Source organism: Centruroides sculpturatus, unplaced genomic scaffold (assembly GCF_000671375.1).
Source record: "Centruroides sculpturatus isolate CEXI.00-Female unplaced genomic scaffold, Cexi_2.0 scaffold1623, whole genome shotgun sequence".
NCBI lineage: Eukaryota > Metazoa > Arthropoda > Arachnida > Scorpiones > Buthidae > Centruroides > Centruroides sculpturatus.
Window position 1 is genome coordinate 118,002 of NW_019385763.1, and position 15,549 is coordinate 133,550.

Below are 15,549 nucleotides of genomic sequence, written 5' to 3' on the forward strand. Positions count from 1 at the left end.
GTGTGCAAAATTTCAAGATTTTGTATAAAGTGGTTACTGAAATATAAGCAATTGAAAAGTGCAAAAATCATCAAAAAAAAGCTATATTTTCTTCTTTTTCTCCATCACTGCAGATGCATGTAGAGAAAAACTATTGGGTCTAGAAACCTCAAATTTTAAACTTAAGTCTTTCTCATTATTGGTGATGTGCTCTTGAAACTTCTGGATCGATAGGTCAAAGTTCACTGGGGTTTTCCCATACAACTGGTTCTGTTTTATGGCTTAATTTTATGCTTATAAGGATAAAATTGCATGGAAACAAATGAATTTTATTCAAAATGTTACTCAGAATTACAAAAGCTCAAATTTATGTAAATTAAAGCTATTTATAACAATTTTTCTAAATGGCATATTAAGATTGTCTGTCTCTGCCAATCGAAATAAATATTGAAAGCATTCAGTTGGCAATGAATTTGGTCAATGGAGCATTGGTTGGTGCTAGACAACTGCCAACTGAATGCATCTTTGACATAATAATAGTTATTAAGCAAAACAATTGATATCCAAACAAAAACATCTGATATGTAAAAATATTTTGCCAAGTTATTTATGACAATTTAGATGACAGTCAAAATTTTTCTTAGGAGTTTTTACTTTGGTAAAGATAAGCTTGGTGCTTAGAGGCAAAATGTAGAAAACAATAATACAGTACAGGTAAAAATCTTGTGGGTACTGCTTCCAAGTGCCAAGCTTATCGTTATCAAAGAAAAACTCCCAAGAAAAATTTTGACTGTCTAAATTGTCATAAATTTTTACTTGGCAAAATTTTTTACATCTCAGATGTTTTTGTTTGGATTAATTATGTGTATATAAACAAAAATAATTTGCCATTAAAGGTGATAATTATTATTAATTAAATATATCATTTAAAATTAATAAATAATAATTGATGGTTAGATCAAATGAAAATAATGATGATTAAAATAATGCAAAGCAAATAAAAAAAAAAAGAAAAGTTAAAAATAGGCAGCTGCTTAATCATCCAGCAGATGTTGTAATGCTCTGACACATTGAAGGTTGAACTTTGTCTCATAGGGTTTAAAATATCTGACTTTTTAGACTAAAATTTCAGATTTATCAGGTAATATACTCAATACCCTTTTTCAATGTGTTATTTCATTTTCTGTAAGAGGTCTGCTTGTAATTGAATGTTTTATGTCAATAATTTAAATATTTTTTAATTCTAATATTAGGAGAAAACATTAGACAGTTTCTAGTTTTTTTCTATTCAAAAGTCATCTCTATGCCATGAAATCTTCTAGTATTAACAACAACTCTTTCAAACTATTCATGTATTCAAGTTTCTTTACATATTTTGAGTTTTCTCCTATTGCTTTACCTGTAATCTTAGCTTTATTCCATTCTATTCTCATGTATTCCATTGCTTTATCCAATTTCTTAACTTTAAACGATCAAACAAGCTGTTGTTTTTGAAAATGGTATATGTCCATTTTTAATCTAAAAAATAATAATTAAAATGAAAACATGTAAGTAAACAAATAAGTGACATTATTAATAAATATTTTCAGTTTAGTAAGAATTTATAAGTAAATAACTATGAAAAGTAAATTACTTTAAAATAACTATGAAATACAAATACATTTATTATTATATCTTGTTTTTCTTTTACTCTTAGTGTAGTGAAGTATTTATGGTGAATAGGAGGTATGTGAGGCAGTAAACTCATGATATCATTATATTTCTCTCTTGTTATATGTCTTGAAGTCATGTAGAGTGGTAATTTTGCTAGAATTTTTAGGTCTTCCTCATTTTCCAAATGAAAATCAAGTACTTTAATTTGTGCATTTTCTTCCATAGATGTTTTGTAGAAAATGTAAGGTTTAAACCTTACCCTTTTAAACCTCATCTGGCATATCTGTGGCCAGTTTACAATTTCCCCGTCTATATTTTTTCTTTTGATATTGCTTCTAGAAATTTGAGATGAAATCTTTTTGCTTCATATAAAAGGAAGTCATTTTTCTTCTGGAAATTCTTTATTACATTATAATACAGTAGTCTTGAGCAGTATATAAAATATTATAATGGTCTTAAAGCTTGCAAAAGAAATCTAAGTGGAATGAGGAAAAGGACTTCTTTTCACTTTGTCTGAGCAATAACACATTTATCTTGTTTATGGTGTTGCGTTCTTAAGACGTTAGCTATTAGCCATTATAAAGACTTTAAGGAAAGTTGTTTCAATTATTATTATTAATGGATTTATTCCACTTAAAAAAAAATTCTTGTGATATCATTTTACAGTTAAACTTCTTTTGATTAATTTATGAGGATATTTTATACTATTGACTTTGTTTGTTGTTATATGCCTCACTAAAACTATTAATGCATTTTTTTTCCAAAAGTGGACTTAAACCATTTTCAAAAAAAGACTCATATAATTCCTTTTGTAAACAGTACAAATGAAAGATAAGTAGAAAAGATTGGTTTTTAGATGACTTTTTATTTGATAGAATATGTAGAATATACTATTAAATAATTGCAGACTATTGGATAATAGAATATATTATATTATAACCATAAAATATTTGGATAGTAGGCACCCTACCCCCAAAGAGTATTAAACTATTGATTTGCTTTGAATTGGAAAGCATATGAAAATAAATATAATAAACTTCCCAAAGCCCAATGTACCCGATTAATTAGGGCAATCATTTAGTTTAGCAGCATATGAAAATGTTTTGCTTTTTTTTAAGTTAAAATTATGTATATTTTTTATTTTATTTATAAACCTTTATTTTTTTGATCCAAGAAAGCAGGTGTTTTTACACTTCAGAATGTTGATGAGTATTTCCAAATGAGAATTTAGTTTGTAAATGTCTAATTTTATTAACGTTTTTTTTAATGCAGATGTACAGGTGGCCTCATTTAAGCATTAATATCTTAGCACTGTAATTTTATAAGTATAATTGGCCTGGCATAAAAATCCCACAGAAAATTGCCTGAACAAAAATAAATTGCACAACCTGCACATCCATATATTCCACACCTTCAAAGTTACTGTTGAAAACACATTATTTTACCCACATGCAATTTAGAATATATCATCCAGAACATTGTTTTTTCCCATTAGCAATTCATTGTAAATGTAATTATAAAATGTGTAAAACAAAGAACAGAAGCATTTAAACTGCAGTATCAAAAATACAGAATGGTATCAAATGAGAGAACTAATCATTTTGTTCATTTTAATTTTTATCAAATAATTTTAGCAATATTACTATTATCTCAAATCTCTTTTCAGTTTGTTTATATGTTGATTTCTATAGCAGGTGATAAAACAAATCAGGGATGGCAATGTGGGCAGTTTTGCTTTTGGCAGGAATGATTGCATTGACAGATATAAAGTAAATAAACAGTAAATAAAATAACTTTTGTTAACATCATTGTTACCAATTTTATGGTATCAAATAAGAATGCTATAGGCACGAGAGTTGATTACTTAGCATTTATTTGCCGTGGGGAACTAAAATGCTAAAATCAACAAGTTCTATTTATATTTTTTTGTGAAAGTTATCAAACATGATAGGAACAGAATTTTTAGTGAATTTTATACATAAGAAAGTGCTATTCTTCTTAGTGTGTTGGATTATTTAATGTAAGTTGAACAGTTCAAATATTTGAATGGCTTTTGAGTGCCAGTACGTTGCATTGTTCAAGTTAAAACTGTTATGTAGGAGAGATGATTAATTCTCTAAAACCCTTTTATCTTGATGATATAAATAGGACTCCTTTAACTTAGCATTTTGAATAATTTAACATTGTCTACACATAGTCTAGATGTGTAGAGAAGAAGAATGTTCAGTTAAAATTTTAATGAAGATTGTGAATATTTATAGTTTTATACTTACAAGTTTTTTACAAAGTTACTTATAGTAAAACAGAATTACTTGAAGTTTTACTTCAAAAGTGCATTTTGAGATAACTTAAAATGTTTTTACCTCAACTTAAAACAACAAAAAAGTTGTTCGTTTTTGTTTTGTTACACATTTTATGAACAAGGTAGATGTAAAATTAACAATTTAATATTAATTATATTAATTATTAAATGCTGATATTAGAGTATATATTAAAAATTTTGGTGTCTACAGCCTGTAACTGTTTGACTATAGTCTGTAATATTTTATGCATAAGTTCTTGAGTGATATACAGTAAATATTTATGAAACATTTTTTAAATAAATTCATCCTTTGCTTTTAAATGAATATTGAATCAGAATAATCTAAAGATTTGTCTTAATAATGTGGAACTATAAGACAACTTTGATTTAGTTGTTAAGAAAGGGAAGCTAAATTCTCAATGATTATGTTAGTCTCTTAGTGTATTGTTAAAATTATCATTAAAAAAAAATACTTTGAATTTTTATCTTCTAATATGATTACGCATTTAAATTTAGCTCATATGCCGGTTTATGCAACCAAATGACCACACTGCTAGAAATGCAATAATTTGTTTCCACATGGGTAAATTACATTATAACAATTGCCTAAAAATTTAGATAATATTTTTTTCTACGTGTAAACTGTTTTTATCGTCAGAATCATTTAAGTTTTACTATAAAAAAAGTTTTAATTACACACACAAATCTCTACCGGTTTGCAAAACAATAGTTCTACTAAGTAATTATGTAAGTATTGTATTGAGAAAGTGTTGTTGAAAATTCAAAGGTTGTTTTATTAAACATAAATAGAATGTAGCGAAATTAGAATACATTGTATCTATCAATATTTCTAGACATATAAAATTTTCTGTGTGTTAAATTTAAAATTATTGCATTTTTCAGATCCACAATTAACAAGTTCTCAGAACTTTCAATAATTTTGCATGGAGCGAGACACAAATCAAATGTCACAAAGTTCTTCTCTGTGTCGATCGGGCTGCGGCTTCTACGGTAGTCCGGCTACCGACGGACTGTGTTCGAAATGTTACAAGGACGCTTTGAAAAGAAAACAGTTGACACCTCCTCCAAATGTAACAGGTTGAGAATGTATTTTTCGACTATATTAATTTACTGTATTAATATCTGCATTTAAATAGCAGAAAATGTCTAACAGTGTGTAACATTAATTATTTAACTTATAGCAGGCGAGTCCTTGTTGAGTACAGCCATACCTACCGTTCTTGCACCTTCCAGTTCGGAACCAACTAAAAATGACGTATGTTGGGAATTTGAAATTCGTATCTTTCTATAGTTTTTCTACCATGTTTATCTATGTTTATTTAAATTAGAATATGCAAGGTGATGATGCAAAGCAGGAAGCATCGACTAGCGGAACAAGTGCGACAGGCGGAACAGAAGAAACAGAAAAGGCCAGTTTGGATCAGGCGGCTAGTCAAGAAGAAACTGCCCAACAGAAAGATTCAAAGAAAACAAAAAATAAATGCTTTGTGTGCCGTAGAAAAGTTGGTTTAACAGGTACATACTTTTTATAATAATAATTTAAAACTATGAAGTAAATTCGTATAATTAAAAAAAACAAAAACAAAAATGAGAGAGATTGAGTGATGGTTCATTTAAAATTAAAGGTAAAGACAGCATTAAATATGTGATAAGACATTAATAACAGCATTTTTAAAAATAAAACTGCAAAATTTACCATGCATTCATTACATGTTTGCATATTTTTTTTATCATGCATGTAAGACTATTAAATAAACTATTTCATCATTTCACAAGAGATATGAAAAAAATTTTTGTTATCAAATTAATAAATTATGAAAATATTCAGATACGAAATTTTGAAGTAACATTATTACATAAGGCTTTATATACTATAAGTATAACAACTGGAAACTGTAGCAACAGATACTAAAACACTCAAATAAACCATTAATTGTAACAAAATCTTAATGTTTTGGCTGTATTTTTAACAATTTTCCTCAGATAGAACATAAAGTCAAATGCAAGTTAGATAAAACAGTTAACTTCATATAAGTATCTTTTGACTGATTTCATGATCATAAATTTGAGTAATCCTGTATTTAGGAAAGAAAGCATAATTTTATTATGTGAAAATATGAAAATAATGACCAATATTTTTACACTTGTCACTCTTAATGATGAATTTCGATTTGAATTAGTCTTTTTCAAGTGAAAGTATAAATTGTCTTTTCTAGTTATTTTATTGTATTCAGACACTCAAGAAGCCTTTGTAAGCAGCAAAAACAATTTTTAATTACAAATGTTTTTGGTCGTATTGCATCCTGTCGTTGACATATGACTGTGACAGGATGCAAGAATTTAATTACATCAGATCATTTGTGCAAAGTTTTGGCTTTAAATCTAATTCAGGCCTTTCTTGTTGGAACTAAAGAACAACTAAAATGATTCTTAAAGGACTGACTACACAGTGGTTGAATATATGAAACCCCATCACAACATCTATAAGGAAATCAGTAAAACCACTGGCTGAAGGATTCTATACAAAAGGAATCCTATAACCTATAAGCTTCTCTGTAATGATAAAGATCTCCAACCCCAACCACATTCCATGTGGATGAGATAGTAGCACATGACACAGTATATAGGAGCCACCTTAAGATCTTTGTGTGCAAGACTGAAAGAATGTAAGTTGTAAGTGTGCATTCAGAAGTCTGACCCAATCACAGCCCTTGCTGCCTATGTGTGAAAATTATTAAAAGTATTAGAATTAGACATCACATGTGTTAAGTGGAGGTTCTATACAGTCAAACCTTGGATTTCGAACACATCTGATTACTAACAATTTGATTTACAAACAAAATTTTGAATGCCATATTTGTCCTGGTTGCCAAACAATCTACTCAACAAGAGCGGTCCACAGACAATTAATCCCTGTACTACTTGTGTTAAAGAAAGCCGACGGCCCGACCAATCAGTGATGGGACTACTGATTCAGAAGTTAATGGCGCCGAGATTGCCTGGTGTCATTAGACACTGGGATACAAACCATCGATGATGTAGTTATTCAAATTATATTTCAATGCATGTGCAAGTAAGACAGTATTTCTGACTTTCTGTACATGTCATAATTGAATTTAAATCAAATTAATAAAAAAACTGCATTAATTGACATTTGCATAATATAAATGCATTGTGTTTAAATGTGCTTAACTCAAATTAAATAACAAATGTTTTAATGTAATATCATATATTATAATGTTAAATAAGTAATATTTATTAATACTAGGTAACCAGTTAATTAAAATTAAAAATAATAAAAACTTGGGCCTTTACACTGAAACTGAAATTAAAAATAAAATCAAACTTAATTAATTAAAATTTAAATTTAAATCAATGCAATTGAAACATAATATTTTGGAAATTGTGACTAAAGTACTTGTTGTGTGTCTTGATTGATTTGGTTATATTTTGTCCAGGCAGAGTTGAGTCTCCATTGGTTGACAGTAGGGTTTCTCATTTCCCGGTCTTTTNTGTATTATATTGTATTAATAAACAAAATTATTTGCATATTTTTCACTTATGTAGAACCTAACCCTATACCTCAGGGTAAATATGGGTTCATTTTATGCTGATACGATTTGCGCCGGCTTTTGTAAGAATGGAACTGAGGTGTAAACCGAGGGCTACCTGTATATTTATAATGGATGTAGATATAGATAATATATTTCATTTATAGGAATTTTTATGCATGAAATACAGGTAAAAGGGTTTAAAAAAGATTTCATTTTGGGGGGTTTGGAACAGATTAATCCATATTACATTGTTTCTTACAGGAAAATTTGTTTCGGTTTGAGAACAACTTTTAGGAACAAATTAAGTTTTAAAACTGAGGTTTGACTGTACGTGAAACAGTCATTTCTATCAAATTAAGGATCAATGCCTTTTCAGTGGCTATGGAAGACCTGCTATGACTTGCTTATCCCATATGATATGGGATAAGCAAGTCATAGCAGGTCCTCCATAGCCTTCTCCCTCCATCTGTGGGGTACTCATCTTTATTTGCCATTTATTTTATTATTGTTATCATAATTTTTAATGTGTTTTTGTATTTATTTATTTTATGGTCTTTAAAGGACTGAAAACATTTGTAATTAAATTGGTTTTTGCTGCTTACAAAGATTTCTTGAGTTTCTGAATATACACAGTTGCAGTTTCTATTTCTTATTATATTTGAATACATTCATATATGAACTTTAAAATGAGCAATTATTTATTGTGACATTATCACAATGCTGGGCTGCAATTTTTTATCATATTTTTAATTTATTTAATTTTATAATATATTCTCTTCACCTCAAATTAGTACTGTTGTGTCTTGCTCCTGTACAGTACATCATACTTTCCATTTACAATGGAGTTGTGCCAGTCACATACCTAATTCCTTTTAGGGAGAAATTTTGAATTGTTTCATTTATCTAACACTGTTCTTGAGATTAAGAAGACAGACAGACAACAGTGGGAATTTATAGGTGTACAATTTTTTTCAAATTGCAGCCCAACTAGCTAGGAGACTATTCCTTTTATGTATTTTTATGCCCTGGAAGTTCTACTACTACAGTTTAAGTCAAGGAATATCTATATTGACAAAATTACAAATTTTTATATTATTAAAGTAATAATAGTGAAATTATAAGAACATTATAATATATATAAGACAATACAATGAATTTACTGCTAATAGATCATTTAATCTTTAGGATAGATGAAAGAAATCAGATTAAATTAGAAAATTGAAACAAATTTTTATTGTAACTATTGTCCACAAATCATTTAACATTATTTTTGACAAATTTTAATGCAGTTAAATTGTTATTTATATCAAGGAATTTATTTCCAACATTCAAATTCTAGTCTGTTTTGGATATATTTGATACCTTTGAAAAATTTGTTAGCTAATTTTCAAATATTTATGTAAATGCTGTTATATTTTGCTGAATCTAATGAGTGAATTTGTTATAAATTACATTAACTAGTCTTATTTAAAGTTATTTTGATTTACTTTTACAAAGTTTGCATTTTTGTGCAGTGCAAATTAAATATTATATAGAAGTGAGATAATTCAGTATTGTAGAAATTATATTAGTGTAAGCTCATGCTTATGGTTGGTTCCTCTATAACATACACCAAATTGTAAGACAAACAGTACTGTACAAATATGACTGTGATCATGATGTAATTTAATTTTCTTCAGATTAATTTGAAAAATTTATAGTATTTAATAGTGTTTTTCTACACAGCAACTAATTTGTGTTGTGTGGCCTTACAAAGTTCGGCACTCATCTAATTAGGGAAGATCCAAATGAGAACCTGCCTCACTGCATTTATTTTTAAATGTTATAAATAACCTTGATTTGTATCACTATTCTTGGATCATTGTGTAAGAACAAATTTCAATATAATGTATACAAATAGTATTTATTTAATGTAAAAACTTACATTATATAAATTAATTATTTTAGCATATGTTAACCTTACAAAATATCTCTAGATAAATACAATAAATCTTAGTAATTCATACGTTTGCTAGTTTGATACATTCAACAATCTGACACTAAATGAAAACAGTTATCTTTAGAAAATATCTGACAGTTGACTAGTCAACTTGTCAACACTCAGGTGTTGCTATCATTGTTGCCAATTCCCACTAGCTCAAAATTTAATTCCCACTAAATTTAGTGGAAATCCACCAACTTGGCAATGCAATTTCTGATAATGGCTGTGCACTCAGATGACAAAATGGCAAAAAACAATTGAAAATTATATTAAAAGGATTGAGGATTAATTTGAGAACTCTAAAATACACTAAAACATGATCTGTAAATGTTTTTGATTAATACAGTGTTACAAATACAAATGAACAAATGTTTTCCTTCCTAATGATTAAACCATAGAATTTACCCTTACTTCCAATAATCCAACACTCTTCCAGTTTGTATATATCTAATTACCAAGGTTGTACAATAGTAATTCTACCAAGCTTCCTAAATTTTATACCAAAAACAATTTGTCATACGAAACTGCTATTTATATACTATCAAGTGAAACAATATGAAGTGATCTTTTCATTCAGGTTTTAAATTAATTTTTTCTATCAGTTGTTTTAATTATGTTACATATGTATGAAATGATTAAGAAAAAGTTTGATAAGAATCAAAGTATTTGGCACGAATTCAGTTCGCGTAAATTTTCTTACTATTGATTATTGAATAGATTAACTTTCTGATACCTTTTTATTATATTTGTAATCTTTTGGAATAGATTACTGTTGAAAAATAAGTTATTTCTTAAAAAAGTAAATCTCTAAGATATAATTAAAACTCAAAATAAAATTTTCAGTTACTGATGAAAAATTTGAGGTATTTGATTTTCATTATTAAAGAAGTCACATAATTTATTTATCTGTACCGATAAGAGTAATTTTATTTGATTTCCAGGTTTTGAGTGTCGTTGTGGCGGCCTCTTCTGTAGTGCTCACAGATATTCTGACGAACATAACTGTACGTTTGATTATAAAGGAATGGGTGCCCAGGAAATTAGGAAAAATAATCCCGTGGTCATTGGGAAAAAGGTTCAGAAGATATGAAGATTTGATTTGTTAGTATAACCATATTTGGATTGTGGAAAACTGCAAAAATTTTCCCTCGGTAAGAATGACTCTCGTCGTAAAATTGTCATCAGAGATGGAACCAAATAGGAGCAAAATTTAAAGAGAGATAATTTTACAAACGATTATAGTTACAACTCTTAGCCAATAATTAAAATCAGCTTGATTTATAACTTTTGTTAAACTTTGAAAATACATAATAATCATATGCACACTAATCCAGGCAAGGTATATTATTTTTGTCAAAGTTTTAATTGTGATTTTATAGTTTATTTTGGATTGCAGAGTCTCTTGGGAACGAAAGCTGACAACACGAGTTTTACATTCTCAGCACGCATACCATCCAAATTATTAAATAAATTCTTATAGGATAAGAGTTTCAAGCTTTATAAATTAGTTTGAAAAATAGATTTAAAAAAAAATATGAAAAAGTAAATGAGAGATGTATTTTTGTCAATTATCTTCTAAATATTTGATATTTAATAGAGAGCACGAAATGCCCAAACGGTCACTACTCCATAATAACTCTATTCCTTCTACGTCAATTTGTTTTTTAGTAATTATTGTCTCTGCTCGACTTCAACCATCTTTTGATGGGAGACAGGCCGAAGCATTTCAGTCTATTTTAAGATTTCGTGTAAAGATTTAGCTTATAGTTTACAAGATGGTAGCTTTAGGAAGACAGCTGTTGCTGCCATTTCTTTACTTCAATTATATTGGGACTCTAAATAAATAATTTTTGATTTTTTTTTTTTGTCAATAAATAGAGGCTTGGAATCGAGTAAAGTATTTTGAGAGTATTATGAATACCAAAAGTTAACCAATGAGTGTAAAATGCTTGACTTTTTTTGTCTGGTAACAGGAATGTCAGATAGTTGTGCAAGTGTACCATATTTTTTCTTGTAAAAAAAAATAAAATTTCAACCAATAACCTTAGTTTTTGTTTATTCATTCAAACAAATCATTCAATTAATAATAAATACTTAAACTTTTTCCTTATGTGCATGTGCACAGTGTGTGCATGCAAACTTTTGACATTTGGATGTAGTATGCCTTATTTAACATTTCAGAACATTAACAAATCAGAAATTTGAAGACAAAGGAGATATGTAAGAATAACATTACATGGTGAAAGAGAACCAAAAGGGGATATAGAATGAGAAAAGTACATTTAGAGTGGTTTGGACATGTAAAAGGAATTGGTTTGGAAACAATCTCAGAAGACAACACACAGAAAATAAGTGGGCAGTGTACCAGAGTAATGCCAAGATTAGGTTAAATGGATAAAATGAGATTTGCAGATAGTCCACAAAGATATTTGGGAAAACAGAAAATGACTGTTGGTCAAATTAATTAAAGCATTCTAATTATTCCGTTATTCAAGTTCAAAACATTTTACAGCATGCAACATGGTCTTGAATATATATACAGTATTTCCCATTTTATTGTGTTTGAACATTGCATAATTATTGAAACAAACTATTGCACAAAACGTTAGATTTATCACATTGATCTACGTTTTCGTGGGGATGTGTAGTAGTTGATAAATATGAACATTAACAATACTGGAAATTCTGTGATCATAGATTTTGATAGTCACACTTCTTTCTCTGGAATCTTGATACCAAACAAATCATTTGAACATGGTTACTCACCAGCAACACTTTCTTACAGAAAGTAATGCTCTTCTTCTTTTGTTGCTGGTGCTCGATGTGTCTCAAGATAAACAAAGTCCTGGGCTTTCTGTAGATATTTTCGACATATTAAAATATTATTTAAATATTGAATACTTGTCACATTAATTGTAAATACAGTAATCTTTACAGAATTTTGAAATAATTATAAATTATAATGCTTTTTACAGAAATACTGTATATTTTTATTTAATATGGTGAAAAAAATGATGCCCAGTTGAGTATTAAGGGATTGTACTTATTTACATATACTTGATAATGTATTTATAAAAATTCAATAGATAGTTGGTTGATTTGAATCAACAATGGACTTTGCTTACAATCTCTTATTATATTAATAAACTGCATTGTTTTTCAAGTTTACTAAAGTATTACCATTTTGTATTGAACGTAAATAGACATTACAAATATAAAATTGTATTGTGGAAACAGATTTAGCCACGAGGAGTAGTTTTTTTCATTAACGCACTTCTGGCTCCCACTGTGCTTTTAGGAGTTTAAAAGTAAAGGGCATAAAACAGTCACAAGCAATTGATTGCTGGATGAAACAGAAAACACGCATTCAAGCTTAAATACTAGGCTATACAAACAGCCACAAGGTGTAAACAACAAAATTTAATACTTGCTCTTTGTTCATCCTTTATTATTATTTTCAATGAATGTTGGTGTGTATCACTAGTTTGCATATGACATGTAAGGAACTGACATAAGTTATCAATATGACAGCTTGCGTAGTAATGTTGAAACAGGAAGTCCACGTGTAATTTTGAGCCTGCGTAATAACTACTTGAACAATAATTTCATGTACAGTACGTGACGGATACGTGAAAGCAAATTTAGTTTCTTTAATGTATTTTAATGTGTTAGTTTAATGGTTCATTACTGGAATGCTGAGAGTGGGGCTGCACATACTCGTCCGGGTTGCCCTTTTCCTAATTCTCGGGCCCTCCAAATTTCGCTATCAACAAACAACAGAAAACTCTACTAATCTCGTGTCTATTCTGCACATGTAAAAGAAGCTAATGAATAGTATTGCCACCTTTTCAAAATCGCTGACCCGGACGGTAGGTTAGGTTTGTTCGAACAGAAGTTCCTGACGCATGCGCAATGTCATTTTACAATGGGAAGAATAACGTGCATGCCAGTTCTAAATCAGCTACAGTTAAGGACTAGAGACTTGCGTAGGAGTAACGTAAGTAACCTAAATTAAGAAAGAACAGGTACAGATAACTTAGTTCTATTTGAGACGTGTACGATCGTACTGTACTGTACATGCCAAAAAAAGATCAACAGGTTGCGCGCCACACGTCGGCGTAAAAAGACTAACATCGCAGAATTGCAGGCGAGTTTCAGTGAGTGAGAGAGAGTTCTTTCGCTGTTAAAATAGTGTAAATTTGTAAAAATATTTGTAAGAGCTTTGTTTTATCGTAATTTCACAATTTCTACGAAATTCTGGACAAAATTAATAGTTCACCCGGACAGCGAGTCAATTCCCGGACTGTCCGGGTGGTAACACTACTAATGAACGATATTTGTCTATTGTTCCATTTAACATATACTTTTGTTCGTTGTATGTTGACTAAAACCAACGAGCTAGAATATAATAATAGGATCTAAAGATAACAGCTAGAATATACTACATAGTGGCTGTAGCGACGCCATGTTTAAAGAAAATCGAATACGCGGCCATCATTTTCCTTTTAGTCAAGGATCATGCCATTTGTGTTGTGTAAAGACAACGAACTAGAATATTCTAACTCGTGTAAAAGTGTGCAAAGGAAAAAATGCAGTTTTAACTGATATGATGCCAGTCAAAATGACTAAGTTTTTTTTTCTTTCTATTTCAATTTTGAAAGTAAATAGGTTGCGGCTGACGTTTTCAACGCGAAAACGTGTACGTCGGACGTTCAGCGCCGCTTTCCTGTAAGCCTAGAAGTTTGGCAATGGTGTTTGGGACGTCGAGCATGATTCCACTGACTATCCAAACACCATTGTCAAACTTCTAGGCTTATAGGAAAGCGGCGCTGAACGTCCGACGTACACGTTTTCGCGTTGAAAACGTCGGCCGCAACCTCTCTAATAAGACATTTCTTTAACCCTTTATTTAAACGTTTCTAAACAAGACAAAATATTCTGTAGCTTTAAGTTAAATACAATTCTAAACATTCTTAATTTTACATTCTCGGCTGTTATGTATACGTAACAAGGGAAATCATTGGAATCGTGTCAAATTTAACCCTTTAAGTTTTTTGCAAATCTCCACGTTTTGAGACCTGAACCCGAAAAAATATTCCATGTGTGTGTTGCCGTCTGTAAGTAACGAAATTTGGTATGGTAGCTTGTGTATAAGGAGCATTGATGCTATTAAATTTTGATGGTTAAAGGGGTGTCGTGTCATATCTGGAGAGAGGTCGGACTTAATGAGGATGATGATCGGTATTAACATTTACAGTTTTTATGAAACTTATCACTACCCTCAAAATCTGCCATTCGATAATAATAAAAAATATAATAAGTTATAAGTAAAGGTTCCTTCATAACAAACTTGACTTAGATGAGACAAATAGATTCTAAAATGACACTCACGGCCAACACGTGGTACAGACTTCGATATTTTGACTCAACATGGAGGTTGATAGTACCCGTCGTTGCCACTCTAGTATATTCTAGCTGAGCAAAACCAAGTTTCTTGTTTTTTGAGGCTAGTTAGCCCCGAGTGCAACCAATGCCATCTTGTGGGAGTGCTAATCCGACGTTGAATCAAAGTTTGAATAATATACGATGCCCTTTTTTCATAGCTTGTTCTCCCTTTGTATATAGCCTGCGGGCGTCGCTGGCTTGAGAGTATATCGTTCAGTGACCTTTGTATATTACTCTTCAGCTTCCTTCCTGATCATTGATGTGTTCTACTCTTGATAACTAGTGTGATGTTGCCACTTCTGAATCCAGCACCTTACATTTTTTCCCTTTATCGTATGAATATTCCTTTTATTTAATGAAACACAAGTTAATAACGTGACAGAAATTTTATCGGTGGCTTTAAAACTTTCCCACTGTAGTTCTGTGTTCGTTCTCTTACTGGAGCACTTGTGTTGGGAACTTCATTGTTAGCACTTTATTCCAAGGCATCATCCTGATCATTCTAGTCACTGTTCAATGGGACAGTCTATTTCGATTGTTTTGTCTAAATATCCGTTCTGTGTCTGTCTGAATAATATAAGATATCAGTGTTTGCTTTTCAGGTTGTTATTGTT

The 15,549-nt window shown here is 30.0% G+C and overlaps 1 protein-coding gene and 1 long non-coding RNA gene across 4 annotated transcripts in view; one reads left to right on the forward strand and one right to left on the reverse strand.

Moving 5' to 3' along the window:
* The window catches only part of LOC111641883 (AN1-type zinc finger protein 6-like), a 39,937-nt gene extending 28,405 nt beyond the window's left edge, over positions 1 to 11,532 (forward strand). For all 3 annotated transcript variants that reach the window (XM_023388136.1, XM_023388135.1, XM_023388137.1), the window contains exons 2-5: positions 4,838 to 5,032; positions 5,137 to 5,210; positions 5,284 to 5,470; positions 10,432 to 11,532. In XM_023388136.1, the coding sequence (XP_023243904.1) occupies positions 4,879 to 5,032; positions 5,137 to 5,210; positions 5,284 to 5,470; positions 10,432 to 10,580 (564 nt within the window). In that variant the 5' untranslated portion in view covers positions 4,838 to 4,878 and the 3' untranslated portion in view covers positions 10,581 to 11,532. The remainder of the gene's footprint in view (positions 1 to 4,837; positions 5,033 to 5,136; positions 5,211 to 5,283; positions 5,471 to 10,431) is intronic.
* Positions 1,166 to 15,333, reverse strand: LOC111641884. Its single transcript, XR_002759487.1, has 3 exons — positions 14,882 to 15,333; positions 12,257 to 12,344; positions 1,166 to 1,497 (listed from the first exon to the last, which is right to left on the reverse strand). It is a non-coding gene; the product is annotated as an uncharacterized LOC111641884 (long non-coding RNA).
* Positions 15,334 to 15,549: the final 216 nt, after the last annotated feature.